The 23351-nt window shown below is 51.0% G+C and overlaps 1 protein-coding gene across 1 annotated transcript; it reads left to right on the top strand.

Moving 5' to 3' along the window:
• The first annotated feature begins 943 nt into the window (after positions 1-943).
• Positions 944-22134, top strand: CFAP251 (cilia and flagella associated protein 251). Its single transcript, XM_075718974.1, has 24 exons — positions 944-968; positions 1930-2057; positions 2639-2791; positions 3908-4017; positions 4162-4303; positions 4452-4592; positions 5072-5181; positions 5649-5757; positions 6187-6267; positions 6746-6823; positions 7362-7406; positions 7749-7966; positions 8545-8739; positions 10593-10840; positions 10934-11082; positions 11878-12051; positions 12306-12490; positions 13000-13114; positions 13322-13485; positions 16323-16413; positions 16625-16768; positions 19480-19708; positions 20955-21056; positions 22002-22134. The coding sequence occupies exons 1-24, from the start codon at positions 944-946 to the stop codon at positions 22121-22123; spliced, it is 3258 nt and encodes a 1085-aa protein (XP_075575089.1). The 3' UTR covers positions 22124-22134.
• The last annotated feature ends 1217 nt before the right edge of the window (positions 22135-23351 follow it).

Here is a 23351-nt window from a genome sequence, read left to right as displayed (position 1 = left end):
ACTGTTTTGCTCCATCTCTTTTCTTGAAGAATAACTGAGAATGGGAGGTGGTTTCGGACCCTCTGTCGCATGTGCCTCCTGCCTCACTTTACCAGAGCAGTTCTGAGGCTAAGCCTGCACTGGTGACCTTCACCCGGTGCTGTGACCCACAAAGGCCGCTGCATCTCCTAAATCCACTGTGAAATCCCACTGGAAAGCAGTGTGATGTCCCTGTCTGTAGTTACAAGTGCCCCTGTGGGGTTGTTCTGTAGGAGGGCTGAGTCTCTGCATAGAGTGTCAAAAGACTTGTGTAAAACAAGAATTTTTAAATGCATGTTGTATCAGGTTTGGGAGCCTTGTTTTTTGCAAAAAAGGTTTTCATATTTGTAGGTGCTGCTGCAGTTTCTAAACATGTGACTGCCCACAAGCTGGCCCCTATCTTCTGTCCCTGTAAAATGGAATGTAGGTGTAAATATGTGGATAAATTGGGGATCAATTGGCAGCTGAAATGCCAGACTGTCAAGGGGTTGGCCTTGGCCACGTGTACTTGGGATACGTGCCTAGGTATCCCAGCTGCGGGTAGCTTTTACCCGAGCCCCAGATGAATCTGGGTCTAGATACCGGTGCAGAAGAAAAGGTTACGGGATGCATCCTTCCAGGCCTTTGCATTTGTGCCTTCTGGGATGAAATGATCTAGAAAATCCCTGCTTTCTGTACCGCTCTTGAAATGAGGTTAGGGGGTCAGTCCAGTCCTGTCAGCCAGGTAATTCCTGCTCTCGGGGGGCTCATTTCCCTTTTGGTGTGGAGGGCGTGTGCGTGCTTAGAGGGCTCTCAGCTCGGCGAGGCTTTTGTAGAAGTGTGTCCCCTAACCATATGACCTGACCGCTGCATCCCCAGCCCCTCCAGTTGTGTGTCCTGACTAGAACTGGTTGAACGATCCCAGCAAGTGTAATTAACACAGATTATGTTGCAAAACCTGCTGTGGATAGGTAAGGTTTGAGCTTCTACCACACTCAAATCTCTGCCGTAGGACCAGAGCAGAAGAGGAGCTGCTCTTAGTCAGAATAAACAGGATTTTCATGCTGGAGAGCAGAGATGACTCCCCGTATCCTATACGATCAGGGAATGTGGACTTGGATGCTGCCGGGTGGGAAGAAAAGCACCGTGTGTAAACAAGCTTGACATGCAGGTGCTGATGCACTGAACAAGGCTGCCTTCTTGCACCTAGCAGAGATGGGACTTCAGGACCAAATCCCTGCTCCTGAAGCCACAAATCCCCCGTTTCGAGCAGCGGGTTGTGCCACAGACAAGGAGCGGAGAGCAGCCGCGTTTTGAGGACCCGCCTCTGTGCGGCAGCCTCTTCAGGTCGAGGAGATAATATGAGCTGATAACAAAACTCCTTTCCTCTCCCAGCAGGGTATGAGGCTCTTGCTGGGCAGAAAGAAAAACAAATTATATTTAGAAATTGTTATTATTTGAGCTTAACAGCAAGGCTGAAGTCAGCAGTTGGGAGCGCTTAGAGCTGATTATCTGTGGTGGTGAAGGCGATGGCTTGGAGTGATCCCTGGGAACGGGGTCCCCTGTGCAAGTGATGTCCCCGGCAGAGAGCTGGGGACGGCGGGGGGACCTGGCAGTGGTCGGAGGCTGATTTTTCTCGCTTTGACTCTGCTTGTCCTGCTCAAGGGTTCCAAGGGAGCAGGAGCTGCCTACAGCCCCCTGGGTGGGGGGTACGGGGTAAAGATCCCTCATCCCATTCCCCGGGCAGGGCGAGGGTTTGGTCCCAAAGGGGCCCGGCAATGCCAAGAGGGGCTTTGTCACAGCCACGAGCAGGATTTAAGCTTGGGCAGGGCGAAGGGATGAACATCCCCCCACGCCCCCAGGTTCCTGCTGTGGGCAGGGGCACAGCACTGGTGGGGATGAGGAGGGTCCCCCCCTTCTCTCCCTGTGCAGCCCCCCCTCTCCCCTGGCGCTTACTGGGCGGCCGTTGCGGCCGTTGGTGGTGGCCGGTGCGGCCGTTGGTGCAGCCGTTGCCTGGGAACGGCAGTCGGATGCAAACAGAAGCGGGGACCGGCGTGATGGTGAGCGGTGGGGTCCCCGGGGAGGGGGGATCCCCTGGGGCAGCGGCTGTACAAGACAGTATGGGGGGCCCCAAGGCCTGGAGGGGGCTCGGGAGCAGCTCTGCGGTGACCCCGGTGAGACCTGTGGGGCTGCGGCTGTCCCCGAGCACCCGTCCTGCCTGCCGGGGCCAGAGGGAGGGTTTCTCCCAGGGCCCCCTTCCCACTCCTGTGAAAGCTTTCTGCGCGCAAGGTTCTGGTGTTGGCTCAAATCCAGACCCGTGGAGCCGGAGATGAACCAGCTTGCCGCCCAGGAATAGCCCTGCTGCTTACGGGGACGGTGACAAAACCCCATCTGAGGGGAAATGTCCGTGCCCAGCACGGCATGCAGGCAGAGGGGGAGGGAGCCTGATGGCAGCTGGAGTTAACCGGGGCTGTGCCTGGTTTGCTTGTGCTTGGCGGGAGCATTACTGAAGCTGAAAAGGGGCTCTGGGACAGTTTCCCAGCTTCACAGGTGCCCTTTCCTCCGGCTGTGCCAAATTCCAGGTCATTGTGCAGCCAAACCCTGGGCAGGGGGAGTATTTCGGAACATCTCTGTGCCCCAGCTCCCTGGAAGGAGAGTGACGGTGAGGGTGGATGGGTCAAGTGAAGTTATACCAGAGGAGCCAACTCGGGGAAGATCAGAAGTAAGCAGCGAGCCCATGGAGACATCCCAGGATGGACAGACAGCTCAGGAGATGGCCGTGCCGCCTGAGCAGGTGAGGGCAGCACCACCGCAAGCTCTGCCTGACACAGGTTCTGCAGGCAGGTCCTGGTGGGAGCAGAGGCCCCGGCTCCAGAACCGGGGGGTAGCTTCTCCTGGGCATGGTTTCTCCCAAGATGTCCCTGGGGAGGTGGAGCAGGGACCCCACCAGCGGGGCTCAGCAGATGCAGCATCTCTGCGAAGTCTCAGTCCAGCCATCAATATTTGCTGAGCACTTGAGCTGCCTGAGAGTTACATGAGCAGGAGGGAACCCGGCCTCATCCCTGCACTGAATGAAATGTTATCTGACCTCCCTTGGAAACAGAAACGGTGTCCAAACGAGGTTTATACCTTGCGTGAGAGACTGCTATAGGAAATCAGGTAGCCCCGTGGGGAGAGGCAAAAGCTGATGTGGATCCCAAGAACAAGATTAAATGGCTGGTGCTCAGACTGGGGAAAGCCTGTCTGAGGGCTGCTGTGAGCTTTGACACCCTGGGGCTGTTTAATACATTTATTAACAGGCTGATAAGGGGCTGAGGAAGGTGGTGGTGGGATTTTTACCCTTGCTTTCCATCTGCTTGCCAGACAGCACAGTGAGAGGTGCTGGCAGTAGAGCTGGGATTGCTGCAGAGCCCTTCGCAGCCATCTCAGCCTCAGTCCCAGGACCCGATTCCCCTGTTTTTAACCTCAGTTTGCCATCACTCCCTCTCCAGCCTGCGACCATGTGCCCTGTTGCAGTAATCAATAACATGGTGGTGGGAAAAGTCAGGGGATGGACAGCAAAAAGGTCAGACTTTTTGCCTTCAAAGGACCTATAGGTTAGTCCTGGAGGAGAAACTTGGGCATCCTAGCTCAGGTGATAGGAGCTGCCTGGAAGAGGTGCTGGTGTGAGACACGGGATGCTGTGGCGGTGCAGAGAGGGCAAGACTAGGTGTGCAGAAAGAGAAGCGACTGGTGGGAAACTTTTCCTGGTACAAATCCATAGGCAGTTTAGGAGTAGAGGGGTATCCTGATATTGGAGCCTGCCCTGAAAGTGATGTAGGCTGGATCTGAGACATGCTGAGGTGTGTTCCCACTAGCTACAGACTAGCCCAGGAGCCAGTGAACACCAAAACCTCTCTCCTTTTCCAAGGACCCCCTTGCTGCTGCCAAGGAGAAGGAAGGAGCACCAGAGGATGCTGGAGCAGATGCACTGCTGGGTCCCCTGTGGCCTCCTTCAGGGATGGGAATCCGAGGCACCCTGCCCAGCACCTGGGCTGGGAGGCAAGACATGACCGCTTTGAGGACTACCCTGGGAGAAGACGCTGCTGGGACAACACGCCTGGAGGGTGCTGGGCCCTCTGGAGCACCCCCAGCACTGCCTGAGCCCAAGGGGGCCATTTCCAGCCCTCACTCAGGCTGCAGGGAGCAGGAAACACAGCAGAGGAGCGGGAAGGATGATGGGCATGACAGCTCTGCCAGCTTGGTGTGGGCGGCCACGCCAGGGATGCTCTTCCAGGAGGACAAGCAGATCAGACATCACCCCCTCGTGAGTATCAGCTGGCATAGTGCCACCATGATGGTCCACACAGCATGCGGCACTCCTGCCCAGCTCTCTCCCATCACCCCAGAGGTGTTTTGTGGCTTTTTTTGTCCTGCAAAGTGCCAGGGACAAAAGCTCTGCCTCTTCCCTGCAGAGCCTGTCCTGGGTGTTGGGCTACAACAGCAGCCTGGCCGTGCACAGCCTGATGGACAGGGAGGACCGGGTGCTTCTGTATGTCTCCTCCCACACGGTGGTCATCCACGACATCCTGGGCAACAGGCAGTACCACCTGCAGGTCTGGCATGCAGCCCGCATATCTCCCTCCTCCTCCTCCTCCTCCCCCCCTTCACCTGAACTCTCTCCCTCCTTCTCTTTTCCCAGTGCCCAGGGGTCACCTGTAACTGAATCAAGGAGCAGCACATGCAAAGGCGTGCATCGTTTTGCTCACACGCCTGTTGCAATTCCCAACAGACGTTGGTGGAAAGCGCTCTGTGTTGGATTGCAGCAGTGACCACGAGCGGCACGTGCAGCATGGCCCCCTCCTTCAACTGCTTTTTAGCTCGGGGAGCTGCAGCCAGCACAAGGCACAGGGATGGGGTGACAGGCTCAGAAGAGCCTGTGAAAAATGGGATGCAGAAGTTGGGCTGGAAGGATGAGAGTGGAGGACCCTTGGGAGAGGAGACAAGGGGATCTCATGAGCAAAGCAGTTTGAATGCTTTAAATAATCACCCAGTCTGGAGCCTCCCCAGCATTTTGTGGCTTCTCTTTCCCCAGGGCCACACAAATGTAATTTCTTGCCTGTGTGTGAGCGAAGACAAGCGCTGGGTTGCAACTGCTGATCGAGGGCCAGATGCTCTGATCATCGTGTGGGATTCCTTCTCCGGGTAAGCTCGCAGGAACCTCCTCTTTGGAAACCTCTTGTGTCCAGTAAATCACTTAGGACTGTCTCCAGCCTCAGCTGAGAGTGAAATGGAAGAAATGTGGGGACGGGGTAATGCAGCAAAGGAGCCAAAACCAAACCGAGGACTTCATCGTCCTTGTATGACCCACACCCACAGGACACTGAGATAGGGCCAAGCTCTCCCAGGCTAAGTACACTATGTCTCCAAGCTGCAGTATTTTCTTAAAAGATCACTGGTGAGTTGTTTCCCAGAGCCATTTACTTGGGAGGAAGGGATGGAGAGGACACTGAGCACGAGCCGTGGTGCTGGCTGCTCCCACAGCAGCACCGGTGTTTGCAGACTCCCTCCCCACCATGCAGACCGGGGTGGGCTGTGCCACAGATTTTGCCAAGCAATTGCCTTGAACCCACTGTGCTGCCGTGAGCGACCACAAGGCCTTTGCTCCCTAGGATACCGGTGCGCACCATCTTTGAGAGTCATCCCGAGGATGGGGTCAGTGCTATCGCTATTTCCCAGGATATGAAGTATTTGGCAACCATTAGTGCTGGTACAGTGCAGGTAAAGAAAATTCCTCTTCTGTAGATTTGCGGGATAGATCCCTGGAAGTTTTTCCCAGTGCAGCCAAGGGGAGGGGGGGATGTGGCTGGGGAGAACAGAAGAGAGGTGGAGCGGGTTTGCAGAGTGATGGCTTATTTTTGCTGAGCCATTGGAAGACAGACCTGGATTTCATTAAAATGAATGCTGTGCATTTGAGAAAAATGGATCTTAAGTTGGGATAAAAGTTTCTGACTCCATGCACTTTCATTAAAGCAATTTCTAGCATTATTTCCTGAAATTAAGCTCTCTGCTGTCAGGCCATGCTGGGTTTATCCTGCTCCAGTCTTTTACGCTCCACTGTCCCCTGCCACTGGAGGGAATGGGGTTCACCTGGTTCCCCCAAGCTCCCAGAAAGCCACAAATGTCCCTTGGTTTTCCCTTCTCTGCCAGAGAGTTTGTGTTTGGAAGTGGACTTCACCCACAGAGAAACCCATGTGCAGCACAGAGCTGAGGCCTGAGTTTGGGTATCAGGTGAGAGACCGCGGACGGGGGGTGCAGAGGAGCATGACTGGGCTGGACTGGGCAGCCCCGTCCTCACCTGCTCCCTCCTGCACCCCCATGTCCCCATCCAGTTTGGGGCTGCTGGTAAATGCTGGCTGGAGGTGGGAGGCAGGATCACACCCTGTCTCTGCTGCACCCCAATGCAGTGGAGAACCCTGGGGCCATTATTGCTGCTCCTCTGCTGCCTGACAGCCATGGGGCACAGAGGGGACTGGTGGGAGCACTGGCCAGGGCTCATGGCAGGAAAAGCCCACGGCCCTGCCAGTTTGTCCCCACTCGCAGAGGAGAGAGCACAGCTCTGGTGTTTCACAGGGAATTTGGCCTCTGTTTTCAGTTCAGTGCAGGTGGTGAAGTGGGTTTGGGATAAAAGCAGATGCTTTGCGTGAAAGAATAAGCAGAAAGCATTGCTGGGCTTGGTGTTTATGCGATTCTCACCTTTTAATTTCAGGATTATGTCATTTTTAACCCTCAAAATTCCTATGAGTTTGTCAGCAACAGCAAAACCCAGGTGATATTTTACCTGTGGGTAAGTAGGGACACGGGAAGTTGTATTTCTGGTGCCAGACGTGCTCCCAGAGGGTCAGAAGGTGGTGTGGGGGGCTGCACACCAGTGAGGCAGCGTGGGCTGCGGGGCCAGATATCTGCCCACGACTGGGGTTGCTCTTTGCTCTGCAGATCTGCCCCTGCCCTTGCCCGCCTCAACCCTCCCCAGTCCCTGCCCTTGCTAGACACGAAGGTGGTTTGGGCAGAGCATGACTCTCTCTCTCTCTGCTGTGCTGGGTCAGTCCTAGCTGTGGCAGTGATGCTCTCCACCTCTCTCACCTGTGCTTTTCTGTGGCCCTTTTCATTCCTCATGCCAGTCAGCAGCTTTTGGGAGAGGAGCAGATGGAGGGGAGAGGGTGTTTTGTGCTTTCTGGAAGGTCTTGGAGCCTTTCTGCACCAGGAGCCCTGCTTTGGTCACCGCAGCGTGGGGTCAGTGCCCAGACAGTGGGGAAGGGACATGCTTGCATTGCAGAGCACAGTTACAAAATGCTCATCCTGGACATTTTCTCTGCTTTCCCCAGGGCAATGCTGGTTTGCAGTACAGCGCTCCACTCCTGAGCAGCCAGGTGAGCATGGGGGGGACCACAGCATGTCACCCTCTTGGCTTTCCTCCTGGCAGCAGCACTGTCCCTTCCCATCCACTTAAGCAAAATCAGTGGCCAAGTCCCCATCCTGTCCCCCCTGGTCTCCTGAAGGGACAAGCCAGGACTGCCTGAGCTGAGGTCAAGAGGGGCACTTTCTCCCAGAGATGCCCTACTGCATCTTCTCCTGGGGCTCTTGCCTCTGATGGTCCTGCCATGGGACAGGGAGGGAATGTCACACAGAGGGACCAAGCAGGAGCATCTCTGCTTGAGGAGGGAAGAGCCAGAACCCAGGACAAATGCACAGCCTCACCACTCTCTCTACAGACCTTCAACAGCATGGTGGGACACTTCAGCCAGTCGGTTTTTCATTTTAACAACTCACAAGCTCTGACAAGCACCTCAGCTGGGAAGCTGGTGGTGTGGGATGTGGCCAGTCCCCGCAACCCCTCCACGGAACTGCAAGTCAAGCGGCACAGCATGAAGGCCACCAAACTGGTGCCTATGCAGAAGGACAGCCTTACTGTGCTCATGGTGTTTGAGAGGTAATGGGACGGCAATTTTCAGTCCTCATAGGTACAGTCCTTAGACATTTTACCCACAGAACTAATGTTGATGAACTACAGCCAAATATTGCAGTTTTAAGTCACTTGCAGCATGCAAGGACCAGACAAATTCATGCAGGAAAGCGCTGCTGATTTATGAGACTTTGCTCTTTTCAACAATGAATTTGGCTTGGGGTGGGGGGAGAAAAGGTTGAAAACTCCTGGCAATGTGATTCCAGCTCTGCTGGGGTAGCTCAGATACGGGGTTGACCATGGTCATGGAGGATTGTGGATGGGGCTTGCTCAGCCTCCTGGCCTCTACCGGCAGAGGGAGCAGACAGCCACCAAACGCCTGTGACAGCCTTGGGGACAGGGCAGGGGACACTGCAGGGCCACAGCAGAGCCTGGTGGTTTCTGCACCTCTGTACAGGGCACCCCTGCACATCTGTACAGGGCTCTTCTCATGCACTTGTGCAAAGAAAGGGGGAATAGATTTGCTTCTGCCCAAGGATGCTGTCCAAGAAATATTTGGGAGGTCTCAATCAGTGCGCTGATCAAAAACTTTCCCTTCCTTGCAGCTGCATAGTAACAGGTGATGTGAAAGGTCAGGTTAAATTCTATAATGGAGAGCTGCAGCTCCTCGCCTGCTACAGCCACGACAAAGTGGGTCCCATTCGGTCCATCTCCTTCTCCAAAACTCTTCCTGATCCTGCCCGTGCGTCCTCAGCCTTCTCCACCTCCTGCACCTCCAGCAGCCAGCCCTTCGTTGCCAGGTAAGTGCCCTTTTATAAACCCAGGTCTTCTCCTGCATTTGCCCTGCAGCTTGAAAGCTGGGGAGATGGTCAGGTGAAAGCTGCCCCATAGGCTTCTGCCTTGGGTGGAGCAGATTTCAACTGTGTACCCAGGCTTCTGGGCAGGACAATGACAGGGAGGCAGGACAGGGAGGGAACATGCACCTTTATTCCCCTTCTCTGCAGATTTTCATTTTGGGTATTTGTCCCACCTGCCCACCAGAGAGAAGCAGGGGGTGTCTCCTGGGCAGCCCCTCTCTGCTTGCAGCCCCCCAGGCATCTCCCAATGGCTGCCAAGTCTCAGGTGGGCTCCAGCACACCCTAAATTCTGAACCTGATGTGATGCCTTGGCGCAGACAAGAGAAGCGTTAACGCAGGCATGGGGATGATCAGCTGGTCCCGGGGTGTGCAGCTCCTCTGTCACATAGCCGGCACACCAGGCAGTACTAATGCCAAGCCTCCAGCTCCCGCTGGGCCCCTTAATCCCCGCCCTTAAACCCCTCCTGTGGATGACTATTTCCAGTTAGATTTTATCATGGCTGGGCAAGCTAATCAGGGCAGTGGTGGTGCAGAGACTGCCCCAGAAGCAATGGCACCAGTGCTGGGTTGCACCACGGGGACTCAGGAGCTTGGGACAGCCCCAGCCTGGTCACCGGCCTCTCTCTGCCCCCCTGCGTGACATAGCTGTGTCATAGGATTTATAGGAAGTCTGCAGGCCAGATGAAGCTGTTCTGTGGCTTGATCCAGCCTGCAAACCATATGTCTGTCACTCCTGTTAAGGCTCTCCTGGCAACGTCTGTCCTTAGCCGCACGTGTTTTCCGAAGAGCCATATGGGGCAGATTCCTCTCCAGCCTGGACCAGCGCCCTGGGGAACGGTTTGGTTTTCCCTGTTGGTCTCAGTTGTCTCGTCCCTCTTCCTGGGTTGCTGCTGCAGCTCCTGCCGCTTGCAGCTGCTCTGGGCAGCACAAAAGGCAGAAAAACAAAGGGAAGCCTTGAGCCTGCTCGTCTCAGCAGGCTGGTGGGATCAGGTATGGCTGAAGAGCCCAGCTAAGGCATGCAAGAGGCACAGCATCCTTCGGTGCCCAGGCCAGATGTGTATAAACTAGTGGCTGTCATGGGCCAGCCAGCAAAAGAGGCTGCCATTTCCCAACTCATGCTGCCTGCATGAATGCAGCCATGCACATCTGCCTGTGCAGCTCTTAGATCTCTGTGTGGTCCTCTCCTGACCCTCTGCTCTCAGTCCAGACTCTCAGTCCTCAGGCGGACTGATGACGATACATATTTGTTCTGTAATGTGCATAATTATTCAGACGTCTGCTTTGCACATCACCAATTATGCAGCGGGACCCTCTTTGCTGCGTTACAGTTGGCGCGGCTGAGTGAACAGACAGGCAGCCGCTCTGTCTGCAGCGTGGGTCTGAAACTGTCCTCTGACCTTGTCCGTGGTGGTGCGGTCAACATGAAGCCACTGACAATGGTGGCATGGAGACATGTGAAAAGACTATTCAGAGTATCTTCAGTTGCTCATTTGTCCGTCTCACACGCCAGTGACTTGCAAACAGCAAAAGCTACCCAGATGTCATTCATCTTTTGGCTTGCCTACCCAAGTAGAAAATGGAACCAGCTCCAGTGTTTTCCCATGGAGATTTACCAGGTCATGAATACAAAGTGCCACCTGCCTACCAGGTCAAGAAGTGTTTGCATATTGCATATCGCAAAATATAAGTGATTGTCCAACTAAGTTGCCAAAAAGAGACTGATGTGTAATATAGCTTGGAGGGACATGAGCCAGCTAGTCTGATTCATCAAATTCTATTTCTCTCACACTAAACAGGAACTTTATCCTTTCAACCTCTGATGCAACAGTGCTCCATGTTGCAACAGACAGGACAAACTTTGAAAAAGTCATGGAAGAGGCGAAGAAAGCTGTGAATGCCATTGCCTGTCACCCCCGGCAGGCACTCGTTGCTGTGGGGAGTCACTGTGGTCTGCTGAAGGTGTGGGACTACCAGCAGACCAAGTACCTCGTTAGCAGGATATTCCCGAAGGCCAGCATCCAGTGCTTGTCCTATGACCCTGAAGGTATCCTGGTCTCATGACCTCCCCCGTGTGCCAAACACTGGGCTTCCTGGGAGGAGTGATCATGTCATGAGAGTTTTCTGGCATGCTTTTCAGGTTATTTTCTGGCCGCTGGTTTTACTGATGGAGGTGTTTACATCCTCGATGCCATTTCCCTTCAGTCCAGCTGCAAACAGTTCAAGTTCTCACATGGTGCCGTGACTCATATTAGCTTCTCTCACAATTCGGAGTACCTCGCAACTGCCGTAAGCTTGTTTTTTTTTTCCTCTTGGTGTTTTACGTTGCTGCTTGTGGCACAGCTTTTGGTGGGACTGGGAATTGCCGGCCATCCTGCATGGCACAGCAGAGCGAGCAGTGCGGAGGGCTGTGCCTCCCCAGGGACTTTGTGACTCTGAAATGCTTTTCCTGGCTTGAAGAGTCACTCTGTAAAAACGTCACCAGTCACAGCAGCTCCACAGACCTGCTGCTGGCAGCGTCCCATGGCTAACTTTAGTGACGAGACTTAGCTCTGCATCCATCTGTAGAAACGGCTGGAGCGGGGATTTCCTCCTGGCTGGCGCACTGCAAGGGGGGTTGCTCCCTTGGTCCCACACCTGGGTGCAGAAGTGTTGAGGCAGCATTGAAGCAGTTTGGCACAGAGGTTGTAGAGGTTGAGGTGATGATCTGTACAAAGAAAAAGACTCCCCCTTCATGTACGGATACCAGGGCATAGCAGTGGGAAGCATCTTCCTTGTGATTTCTGGGGAGTCACTGAACTTGATTTACTGCCCCTCTGCTGTGAGAGCATGGTGCGAATGCCCTCCAGCCAGCCAGAATGCTCTGACCAGGCTGAAGACCGCTGTGGTTATACACTTGGGAGGAGCTGCCCAAACCTCTCTGAGCCGGTGTTTTATCCCGGCTGTGACTCTAACCCTCCTGCTGAGACTCACAAAATTGAAAAGGCCGAGCTAAGCCCAGAGGGGACATGTGGGGCTGCCCGCTGCCAGCCAGGGGACGTGCATGGGGATCATGGCTCATTGACCTTTGCGCTCTCGTTCCAGGATGAGAAATACTCCGTGACTGTTTACAAGAGAGTCCTGCGAAATGGGAGCAGATGCTGGGAACACCTAGCAGGGCTGCACTCCCACTACAAACCCATCCGGAGCATCCTCTTTGGGGTCCAGTTAGACAGCAACGAGCCCAGGCTCCTGAGCATTGGGGAGGACCGGCAGCTGGTAAGTCGATGTGAAAGTTTAAAGGGCAGTGGAGCCTTGCCATTAAAGTGGGGGGCTGGACAAGAGCTTCGGGGAAGACTCAGTCTTTGGTTCTGCAGCTCCTAACTTCTCCCCACCAGCTCCGTTGCAGGGGGTTGTTTGTCAGCCTGGTCTCAGGGCAGATCTGCAACAGATGCTAGATCTAGTTAATCCACAAGGTCCAGGGTGCTGGCAGATCACAGGGGAGTTGCTGTGCTTCCTTGTCTTCCCTCCAGGTTGAATATGACCTGAACAGCAGCAGCAAGGACCATCTGGTGGTCTTGCGCAAGGACCGGGTAGAGCAGGTTGCTGTGCCCCTGTGCTTGGCCTGGTACCCACAGCTCAGCACTGAGTCCTTTATCCTCACTGCCAACAACTGCTACAAAATGAAACTCTACAACACGACGACCAAAATGTGCAGGTAGAGGAGGAGATGCAGGCCTACCGCTGCCTGGGACCCCATCCTGACTCTGTGTTCTCCTCTGTCTAATGTCCGCCCTACTCCCACCCGTGAGCATGTGTTTGCCCATCCGCGATGCAGATCTTGGGATGACTCTAGGACCCCCAGGTTGCTCCATCCTTGTGTCCACTCACGTGTCATCTAGTAAGGTTGTGGCTGCAGGTGGGTCTCAGTCTGCCCAGCACATTGGACGTGAGACACAGCAGTTGAACACCAGATAAAGAGAGAGGAGCCCATGCGAGCGAAGCACAAGGACTGAATGATCCCTGAGCACTAAATTCCTCCCTTATCCCCAGTGTGGTCCCTTCTAGCCAGCAACCCTGTCCTATCCTGTCCTCTCAGCCAGTAGTACAAGGCCTTTGCACCCACCACACATCCCCATATCTACCCATCCTCGTGCACAGCAGCCATTCAGAGAGGGAGAATGTTTTGTGACCCCTAGAATGGATGAAAATGTTGTTTGCCTTTAGAAAGACCCTTTTGGGACCAACCTATGGCTCCCCGTTGGAGAAGATACAAATCCTCCCAACAACAAACACTACGGACCCCCAGAAATGCTATCTGGCATACATGACAAAGGACAAGGTATGGAGCCCCATCCACCCCAGCTGTACAAGAGCCCCCACTTGTAGAGGTGGTGGTCCCTGGGGGAATTTCACTGCAGAAAAAACCATGCGTAGGCCGGTCCTGCCTGAAAGCTGAGCAAGCTCCCGGGAGGAGGATGCAGCTCTACCCTGGAATGCAGCCCTCCCATGGGACCCCCAGCCTTCCTAGACCCCTCTTGCCTTACAGGTGGGCTTGCAGATTTTGCCCATCGATGGCAACCCCCACAAGTCCTCAGCTTTCATTTGCCACCCCGATGGTGTCTCCGACCTTGCTAGCTCCTACGACGGACGCTACATCTTTACAGCGGGGGGGCACGACCACACTGTTATGAAATGGGAGGTCAACCTAAAGTGAGTACCACAGGAAGGAGAAAGGAGTCTTGTTACGGCTTTCCACAGCTGCTTGGCCAACACAGCTGAAGCAAATGTTCCCCACCATTTACACCGAGAATGAGGCTTTTGTCCTAAAAGGTCTCTGTGTCCAGAGGAGTTAAAGCCAGGTCTCCCAGCTATTTCTGCACTTATCCCAGTGTATAGGGCAATGCTGCACCGATGGGGCAATGCAGCAGGGTGCTGCATGGGGAGCGTTTCTTTGCAGGGTTCTCTGGAGCATGGATCCTTTGGGGGCAGGTGACAAACCCTGCAACTTCACTCTCCTTCCACAACACCGTGCCAGGACAATGAACCGCATCTGGCAAGGGTGGGTCATGGGGTGGAGGACAGGTCTCAGCACTCATGTGAGTAGGAGACCCACCGCTTACTACGGGGAGTGTGAGCGCAGGCTGGCAGCTTCTCTGGACACCAGGCCTGAGAGCAGGTTTCTTAACAGTGGAGCCTCACACCCTGCGTCCACACAGGCTCAGCACCTACAGACAGCTCAGCATGGTGGGCACGTGCCACTCCGGGGACGGTGGCATGGCAGTGGCGTCAGTCTAGATTGCAGTGACCTGTCAGGCCCTGAGTAGCTATGTTGGGTAGCAGCTGAAACAGGAGGGACACACTTTTGAGGGGGCTTTGCTCCCTTTCACGTGATGTAGCCATATAGTCCATAGTGGGGATTAAACCAGCAGACCTTGTAGGCGGTGGCCATAGTACCTGTACAGCACTCCAGTTTGGGAATCGGTACCCAAATGATGAGAAGTTGAGCTGAGGATTTTCTAGCCTTCATGAGGGCCTGGTGGGTGTGATGAGGCATTGTCAGGGTTAGGCAGGGGATCAGAGGAGCGGCACTGGCTGCAGGAGGAGAATACGGGGCGGCTGCTGATACAAGTGTCTGCTCTCCAAATGGGATAGGCCAGCATTTGCTAGGAAATCCCCCCTGCATTAGAAGACTGGATTTAGGACAAGCCACCTTAATCCTATAAAGCTTTGCTTACATGAGTAAATGGACTGCAGCAAATGGGGTGGCTGGAGGAGTGAAGGCTGCTTTTGCAAATGAGGATTTCCAGGCTCTGGCCCAGAGCGTCGGCAATAAACTCTGCCAGGTTTCTTCCGCCTTTCTCTGGAAGTGTACGATTTCCCTCTGCCAGCTCCCTTGGACAGTGGTGCCAGACGCGTGCTCCCACGTGGCAGGCGGGTAACGCAGCAAAGGCAGGATATATATTTTGGTTTCTTTGCGTGGCAAGGAGCAAAGCTGCTCGTTGCAATGCACATGCAAGGCAGAGAGGACTCTCCCCTTGCAAGCGTGGCTGCAGACGCCTGGTAGGTACACGTGTACATTGGAAGGGAGCAGGCAGCTGTGAATGAGCTGAAAACTGCCAACTCAGTGAGGAGCAGCTTCACACTTCAAGGACTGGAAAGGGAGCTTACCCCACTTCAGAGCTAGAAAAGATAGATAGCATGGCACGTTCCCTGTTGGTCTGTGGCTGGATTTTTTTATCCTGCATATCACCCTACTAGCATAGAACATGTCTCCTGGTTTCTGGAAAATCAACCCCATGGCAGCTGGCTTTTAGCCTGCGCTCCTATTTTTGCCTTTTGGAGTGCACCTGTGAAATACCGTTGCCCCTTGCCTTCCTAGGACAAAAGCTCCGTGGTTAAGACATGTGCTAGTCCTAAAACATTTCTTGCCGGTACTGCTTGCTCAGAGGAAAGCCCAAAGGGTGCTGAGCCAGCTCACCTTCATGTGCCAGAACAAAGGAAACCTGGGTGGGAAAGCAATGGGCTTATTTATTTTCTTTTCTAGTTTGTGTGGCTTAAGCAGTCGGGGGTCAGAATAAGCGACATTTTAAGGAAGGTAATAGAATATAAATGATCCTTCTTTATAATGGTTGGCCAGGGTCCAGGCAACATTGAATTTCTATGTAATCTGTTTTCGGAACGAAGCTCTTGATGAGCTAATTGTCATTTTATTGCCGCTTCTGGCATCTTGTGCATCTCCACTGTGTTTAATACCCAAATAACTTAATTATGAAAAAAGCACGAAGCTTGCAAAAAACCCCGTGGAAGCAGCACTACAGAGGTGTGCGTGAAAGCTGCAGCCTTGCTGCCAGGCGTGGGGTATTATGTGGCAACGCTACGCCATGATTGCGCTACCAGGCTTGGTTTCCTTTTTCATCTGCACGAGCCGAACAGATTCTTTTGGCTCCAACTGCCTATGAAATTGAAACAAAGAGGTGGCACTCAGATGCTTTCAGTTTAATGTAGACTGCACCTGCGACACGGTCACCCGTTACAGCGGAGGAAGTAACGTCATGGATTGCACTGAGTTATTGGAGAAGAATGTGTTAGATCAAGGAACAGGGAGCTTAGGTTTGTGTGGTTTATTGCAAACACCAAGCCCCAGCCCTCTCTGCATGTTCAAAATGCTGATCTAGCTAATTCATCTCCCTCAATGTCTCTATAAGGAAGCAGAAAAGCTAAATGCCAGACACCAAGCTCAAGTCCATGGAAAAGCTCCTGGCTCCCAGCCCTGTGCTCATTCCACTAAACAAGAGGACCATTCAGTAATAATTAATTCCCACACTGTGCTATTGTATGTAAAACCTGGGTATGAAATATGCTGTAGATGCGCAGGCTGATGATAAAATAGTACACGGTTCAAGGCAATGCTTTTCTTTCCTGAATTGTAAGGCCCAGGGATTTTATTTATTTATTGAAAGTGTCTGTGAAGAATGACTAGAAAGGGAAACATGAAATCTCTCCTCACATGAACCCTTCCTGTACCTTCTTTTCTCTGTTTCTGCCAGTGCCTTGGATGCTGCTGCTTCCCTGGGTGGGGAGGACTTGATCCCATTCTACAACCTACTGGATGGCGGCAGAGAAGGCGAATTCTTCAGGGTAATTATGCTCACCGTGAATGCTGTCTGGCAACATCTGGTTGGAGTTTAAGATTCATTTATACAGGCCTGACATTTCTTTATTTTTTTTGTCCAGCTCGCCTTTAACAGCTATCTCATTGATATGCCTGTTAGTAAATCTTGAAAGAAGTCTTATCTTCCGCGCCTGTTGTTAACTGAACTTTACAGTATCTTGTTTGAATCCCTCGCAGGAACTGGAAGACTATTTTTACTATGCACAGCTGCGCAGCCATGGTATTGATACACTGGAGACCAGACAGGTGTCAACACATATTCCCTTGGAGGAAATTCCTTCTGTAATGAGAGCAATGGGATTTTATCCATCAGAGGAAAAGGTCAGTCAGTTGTTTTTGCTGCTGTTATTAAAAGAAAAAAAGAGCAAGACTGATTGCATTTACCAAGTGTCCCGAGGGCCAGATTCTGACCATTGTCATGCTGGATGGCTCCAGAGTATATTTGCTGGCTTTCAATGTATTTAACCTGGTCTGCATCAATATACTAGTGGTCAGTATCTGGCAGCAAATTCCTCAAAAAGTAATGATTCCTCACGAAAGAGTTGGGCAACTGCAGGGGCAGGCTGAGCAGACCTGGAGCCTGATGGTTCAGAAGTGTTCAACAAAAGATGACCTCAGGGTCTTCTGGAGGTTGAGTGCTCTGCCACCACTGCAGACGTGGGTTTCTTCAGAAGGTGAACTGAGAAAGCTGCGGAATGAATCTTCCTTCAGCTTCCAAGCGCAGCAGCCTCCAACTTTCCAAAGTCCACGGGCTGAAGTACCTTGTGTGCAGGCAGCGATGTGCTTTGGTCTCTCTGTGACTTCTACCAGTGGCTGAGCTGCTTCACACGCAGCATGCGGTTGGTGGGCCATGGGCTGAGTCCCTCCAGGTCAGATGGAGACTCAACCAGTGTCCTATATGTGTTACCACTGTGGGTGGGAACGTCCAGCTCCATGCAATCACTCATTTGGACATCGACAGAGCCTCTTTTTCTTGTTCTGCCTGGAACTGATGAAAGAATGATTTTAGATTGAGACAGCAGCTTTTATTCCCATGGAACTTAAAGCTCTTTCATAACTGATAAACTCTGCAGAAGCTCTCTCTGAGCTTGTCTTTCAGGTTGCAGCAGCAGAGCTTCCTATCAAACATTTCTCAAGAGCCTTTTAGCTTCAAATTTTACAGCAGACAAAGACAACTGATTTAATAAGGGTGCTGCTTCTTCCCCTTTTGTGGCTGTTTCTACAAGGCAGTTTGTATAGTATACAAACCTCATTTGTAACGTTGTAACCTGGCAAAAGGGTAATTAAAGCGCATACAAAAAAACCCCTACTGAATCTGATGCAAGGAGATTTAAATAACGACCTCTTTGCACCAGCTACAGCCCTTCAATGCAGGAGGGGTTCTCCCAAGGGAAGCTGTACATCGCTGTGCTCCCTTCATCTTTCTGCGGGGGAGGCTGCATTCATCTCTGCCATTGCACAGGAACCCCACTGGCTGCTGAGATGGTGCTGTGAGTCAGTGCCACCCCATCTGCCTGGGCATACTCTCTGCCAGGAGAGCCAGCAGATGGGACGCAGGACCTTTGCCACAGCCACCACCTAACAGACTTGCTTTGGAGCCCCCGCAACCAGTAAATGTTCATCTGAGCCGGGACTGCTTTGCCCTTGTGTCGAGCTGTGGTGTTATCCCCTCGTACTTTGTTAGATCTTTTCCTTGGGTTATTACATTTTTGCCTCTTGGGGACAGAGAGAACGTATTCCCCTGGGAAATATCTCTGGAAGAATAACTGTTAATCCCCCCCCCTGCCCCAAATCAAAATTAAAATAGCATTTCAGGCATGGAAACAGAGGTGTTAAGCTGTTGTGAAACCAGGCAACCTACAATCTGCTTCTCGAAGCAGGCAGGACAGTATTAAAATCCAGAGAGAAAGTTCACCTCTCTCTAGAGTGTTTTAATAAAGGAAAAGCAGGAAGGAGAAAAGGCAGCTTGGGCTGACTTAGCAAAGCTTTTGGGAATTGGTGTTTTTCTTTTGTAGTTCAGTGGGGCTGATATAAAACCTAATCCCAGATCAGCCAGGCCTGAGTGAAAATGACTGTTCTTGCCTGGTGTGACATGTGCTACAGGAAAAATATAAGGCTGTGATTTCCCTCTTCCCCGGGCTTCATTTAGTGGAAAAACTTGTGACACAAGGACAAAGGCCCAAGGCTGAATGCAAAGTCCTCCCCAGGGAGATCTTGCATCAGCTTCCCTTCCCAGGGAGTAGCAGGCTTGGTACGTGTTGGCACAGGGAATTCCCCTGGCGTTTCTCTGCTGCCTGTGTATCTCCAAAGGGGCTGCCTCTTGGAGCACGAGTACAATGAAGGCATGGAGCAGATCGTGCCTTTCAGACACACATCTGCACAGTTGCCAACTGGGCTGACTCACAGCACCAGACTTCAGGAAAACCACTAGTATCCAGCATGGCCAGTGCTTGCCCCTTAGCCTGAGAGAAGAATGAGTGATCCAGCTGTGCAGGATGTCAGCCCCCCTGAGCAAATTTCAGATTTGGCTCGTGCAGCGGCAGAACTGCACCAGATGCATGTCGGATCGGGGCGGGAAAGCTTGCTTATGCCGGCCAGGGTGTGTATATACTGTGTGCAGCCTGGTTATGTCGGGACTTTCATGCAAGTAACTTTTGTAGCGGGGTAGTATATTTACCGGTTTGTGGTTTGCCTGCCCACTGTCCCCAGACTGGAGACACAGCTGTGGCAAAAGTACCAGTGACAGCTGCAAAGTCACCAAGTGCCTATCATAAGAAAATAGAGGAAACCCAAAATGACTACATATCTGCTACCCCCGTCTTTACCTAATATTGTCATAGCAGCAAGGGCGTAACTGTTAGCCATGCCCATCCTCAGCTGCTGAGTGCTGGCTTATTGTTGGGATATGGTCATGGCACCTGTGGTACTAGTACGCGCACAATTATGGTACCTTGGCATTCATGAGATTGGAAACCAGCCTGATGCTCTTCAAAAAGAAAATGTGTCAAAATCTGTCTTGCCTTGATCTTTAGATTGAAGAAATGATAAATGAAGTAAAATTCAGCAAGTACGTGGATACTGGAGAACAAGTGACAAAAATAAATTTAGGGGATTTTATCAAACTTTATATAAATCATCGACCTGCGTTTGGCTTGTCAATGAAAAAAATACAACGAGCGTTTCAGGTTCTTGGTTATGATAATGAGAACGGAGACACAGTTATTGACAGAGGAGACTTACTGTTGCTGCTTCAGTGCAGAGGTGAGTTATTTCTTTTCTAATATTAGTTTTAGGCTTGCTAGTTCTGCCTTCAATTTCAGCACATATTCACTGCAGCAAAAAATTAATCTGGAACTATAACGTGGTAACCAGGGCAGGCATGTGGAGCCACCTGTCTTAGGATTTTAAATTGAATAATCACATCTATTGTCTCAGCTGCACTTCTTTTACTGTTCTGGGAATCTCTGCTGGCCTGAAGTATCTTGTCTGTCAACGGGTGAGTATGGATCTTGGCAAACTGTATCCTTCTTGCAGTGTACCCTTATCTGAATCACTGTTCTCTCTTCCGGCCACACAGTCTCCAGAAAGGTAGTATAAAACTGAAAAAGGGGGGGACAAGAAAGGAAGGATGAAATTGGTCAGTCCCGGGCTGAATCTATGTGTGAAAGACTGAAGAGAGGGGATGGTTTAGTTCAGCTGAATCAGAGGGAACTCTGTAAGGGCATAAATAGATATGCTTATGGCCAATGCCGTAGAGAGGTAAATAACGAACTTCTATTGCCTTGCTCCTGTTGTAAAAGCAGGGAGCATTTAGTGCAGCTAAGCATTAAAACAGATAAAGAGAAATGCTGTTTTACTCAGTACATCACCTGGTAAAACTTCTTGCCACAAAGATCCTTGGAAACTGAGGATTCGACCCGTGTGAGAAAAGTTAGTTATCTATACGGATGGTGTGAACATCCATAAATAGATTAGATAGAACATTAGATAGAACAGTTTCATAACAGATCTATAACTTTATGCTTCAGGGCATGAGCCAACCACTAACTGGGAACAAGTGCTACATCCAGGTTATTCCAGGATACTAGATCGAGACCTTCCTGCACCGTCCTCTTCCTCCTCTGTGTGGAAATGGCTACAGCCATGGACACCGGGTGACATGGACTGTGGCCTGTCCTATGCCAGAAATTCTTCAATGGGAACAGAAGCTCAAGCCCCTGCAAATGCAATGTAGCCTAATGAGCCATCTGCATCAGAGTTTGTCCCCTTGATAAATATTTTTGGCCAAAATGAAATATGCAAGAACAATTTTCCTCAGCATCAACATTTTCCTGTGTTGGGATCACACATTTCAATCGGTGATGTGTATCTCTGTATCTCAGAGAAGCCAAATCCTCTTTCAAACTGTCCTGTTTCATTTGTACACTGTTCTTGTTCGAGCTGCCTTCTAGTTTTTGTGCTAACGACATCGTAACCCAAGAGGCTGGTTTTGCATTGTTGTGTACAGGAGAGCATATGACAGAGGACGAGCTGGCGCAGTGTCTGACCACCCTGCTGGGCAAGCATCCTAGGGGAGGAGGACCTGAACCGGACACCTACGATCCCTCAGGTACAGGATTAGCATTCCACACGGCACAGAAGCAGGATCGCATCAATTCCCAAACAGAATAATTTAAATTGAAAACCCATTACCCTGTTAGGCCAAGAGCTGTCAAAAACGCTCAGATGGGATTGCAAAAATAGACCTAGCGCTATAGATTGTCCTTCATTCATGCAGCAATTGCATGGGTGTATCTAAAAATAAATTAACAATGAAATATAACTGGGACCTGACAAGATTACATTGCTGTTTATCTGCTGGCTTGGAAGTGAAATTAGAAACACGCAGTGGAAGGTTTACACGCCAAAGTCCACAGGCAAAAAGGAATCCTACAATATGCAAATTACAGTGTTGATTTCATCCAGACGGCAATGCCCATTGTAAGGGAGCTGTTGATAACTACCGCATTTGTCTACAATTTATGTCCCAGTCTACACCAGTCTAGAACAGCAAATTACAGCGTTGATTTCAGCCAAACGGCATTGCCCATTGTAATTGGAACTGCTGGTAAGTGCCACGTTTTTGTACAATTCATGTCCCAGTCCACACCAGTCCAAAACAGCATCTGGTCAGGGCTGTTGGCAACGGGCCACATGCAGCGAAGGTGCAGCTCCCAAAGGGAACTGCTTAGCACCACAAAGCAACTTTGAAATCCCTGGACTCCTTGGGATCCTAAAATCACATCAAATTGCCGAAGGGCAAAAGTTGGTCCCTTGACCCTTCCGAGGCAGGGACCTCCTGCAAGGTGAGACTCGCAGCACACGGATTTGACAGATTCAATCCCTGATAGGAACGCATCAAGTATTAAGCTAGTAAACCAATACTTTTTCACGATTACTTTGTACATCTTTAGAAGTATTCCATCCACTTACTGCTGCTTATAAATTTTACTGATCTAGAAAGCCATTTTTACATTGCTGTTGTGTGTTTTGTGGTGGTGTTACTGCTCTCCAGGTGCAGCAGCTTTGACTGAAGAAGAAATTCCGGAGGAAATCACAGCAGAGATATTTGCTGCTGACATTCTTGGCTTACCTGTGGCTGAACCAGAAAGAAAGAACAGGAAAAAAGAGAGGTGAATTTTTGGTCTACAAAGACACAGAAGTGTAGCTGCCACAAAGTTTTCTATTCGTTCCCGCTTTCCAGTCTCCTCTCCTCAAATACCTTCAAAACTTGTATTTTGTGTTTATTAAAAAGTAAAGATCACATAGTTTCGTATTAATCAAACTCTAGCATAAGGCCCCAGTTTAGCACTTGCCACAAACCTATGGGATCAAACCTACATTGGGCAACACTGGGGTGGCTGTAAAGAGTGAAGCAGCAGTTGCCATGTTGTCTTCCTGCATTGACCACCCCTACCCTTCCTAGAATTTGTTTCAGGTGGGTTTATGCCAGATGCAGTCTATTTTCATTACGTTAGGACAGTATCTATTTGTGAAACCTGACGGCAAAAGACCTATGTAAAAGTATTGTATTGATTAAATACAGTGGTAAATGTAGTGTACAAAATGCTTGGATAGGTTAGAACGGATTTGTAATTATAAATCCAACGGGCCTCAATAAAGGAACGCTGTGATATACATTAAAATCAGGTTTCCATTTTGGCCTTTAAACTTACTTTTTCTTTCTGAAAGTAGTAGTTCCAATTAGTAGTGTAATACCAATGGGACGGCATCTTACTGTGTTTGTATAAACAGCATAATGAGGCTGATATAAGTTGCTGCAGAAAGATCAGTGAAGTGCTGTTGAACACGCTTCCTTCTTTACATCATCCTCAGCATCAATTTGAATAATAATGTAGGCCCTTAAGAAGCGTTCCTTTCAGTGGCAATGTTTTTTAAACAGAGATGGCTGTTAGGTACTCTGAAAGTATCTGTGATTGTACAATTAGTACAAACAGCAAGGTGTGCACTAGAGGCAAGTTAATGAAGGAGTCCAGCAGCACCATGACCAGAGTACACCGGGTACGCGACAGGAGAAATGTTCTGCAGAGCATCTCTTTGCGTGTAATTCTCTGCCCGTTTACCCATACGTTCAGGTACTTCTACGTATCTGTCGGAGCTGATCCTCCGCTACTTAAAACCAGCCTGATTCCATGGAAATTACTGGAATTATTTTAGGCAGCTGAGAAACCTTATAACCACTGCAAAAGAAAAAAAAAAGTGTATTATGGATTTATTAAGTATCCTGTTTAACAAGGCAGATGTTTTGCTTAACAGGAAGCATTGCCAATCCCCACGCTCAAGGTCTGCAACACTGTCACAGCGACTTGCACAAGGGCCGGCCGGGGCTGTCACTCATCCTGAA

This window comes from Pelecanus crispus, chromosome 11, assembly GCF_030463565.1.
Source record: "Pelecanus crispus isolate bPelCri1 chromosome 11, bPelCri1.pri, whole genome shotgun sequence".
NCBI lineage: Eukaryota > Metazoa > Chordata > Aves > Pelecaniformes > Pelecanidae > Pelecanus > Pelecanus crispus.
The sequence above is the reverse complement of the archived record's forward strand: the minus strand, read 5'-3'. Positions and strand labels throughout refer to the sequence as shown.

Excerpts from the sequence above, each read along its gene's own strand:
- CFAP251 (XM_075718974.1), top strand. The coding sequence starts at position 944 with ATGTTGCAAAACCTGCTGTGGATAG. Across the intron at positions 7,407-7,748 it reads CTCCACTCCTGAGCAGCCAG|ACCTTCAACAGCATGGTGGG; the intron begins GTGAGCATGGGG and ends CTCTCTCTACAG. Across the intron at positions 13,486-16,322 it reads AAATGGGAGGTCAACCTAAA|TGCCTTGGATGCTGCTGCTT; the intron begins GTGAGTACCACA and ends TGTTTCTGCCAG.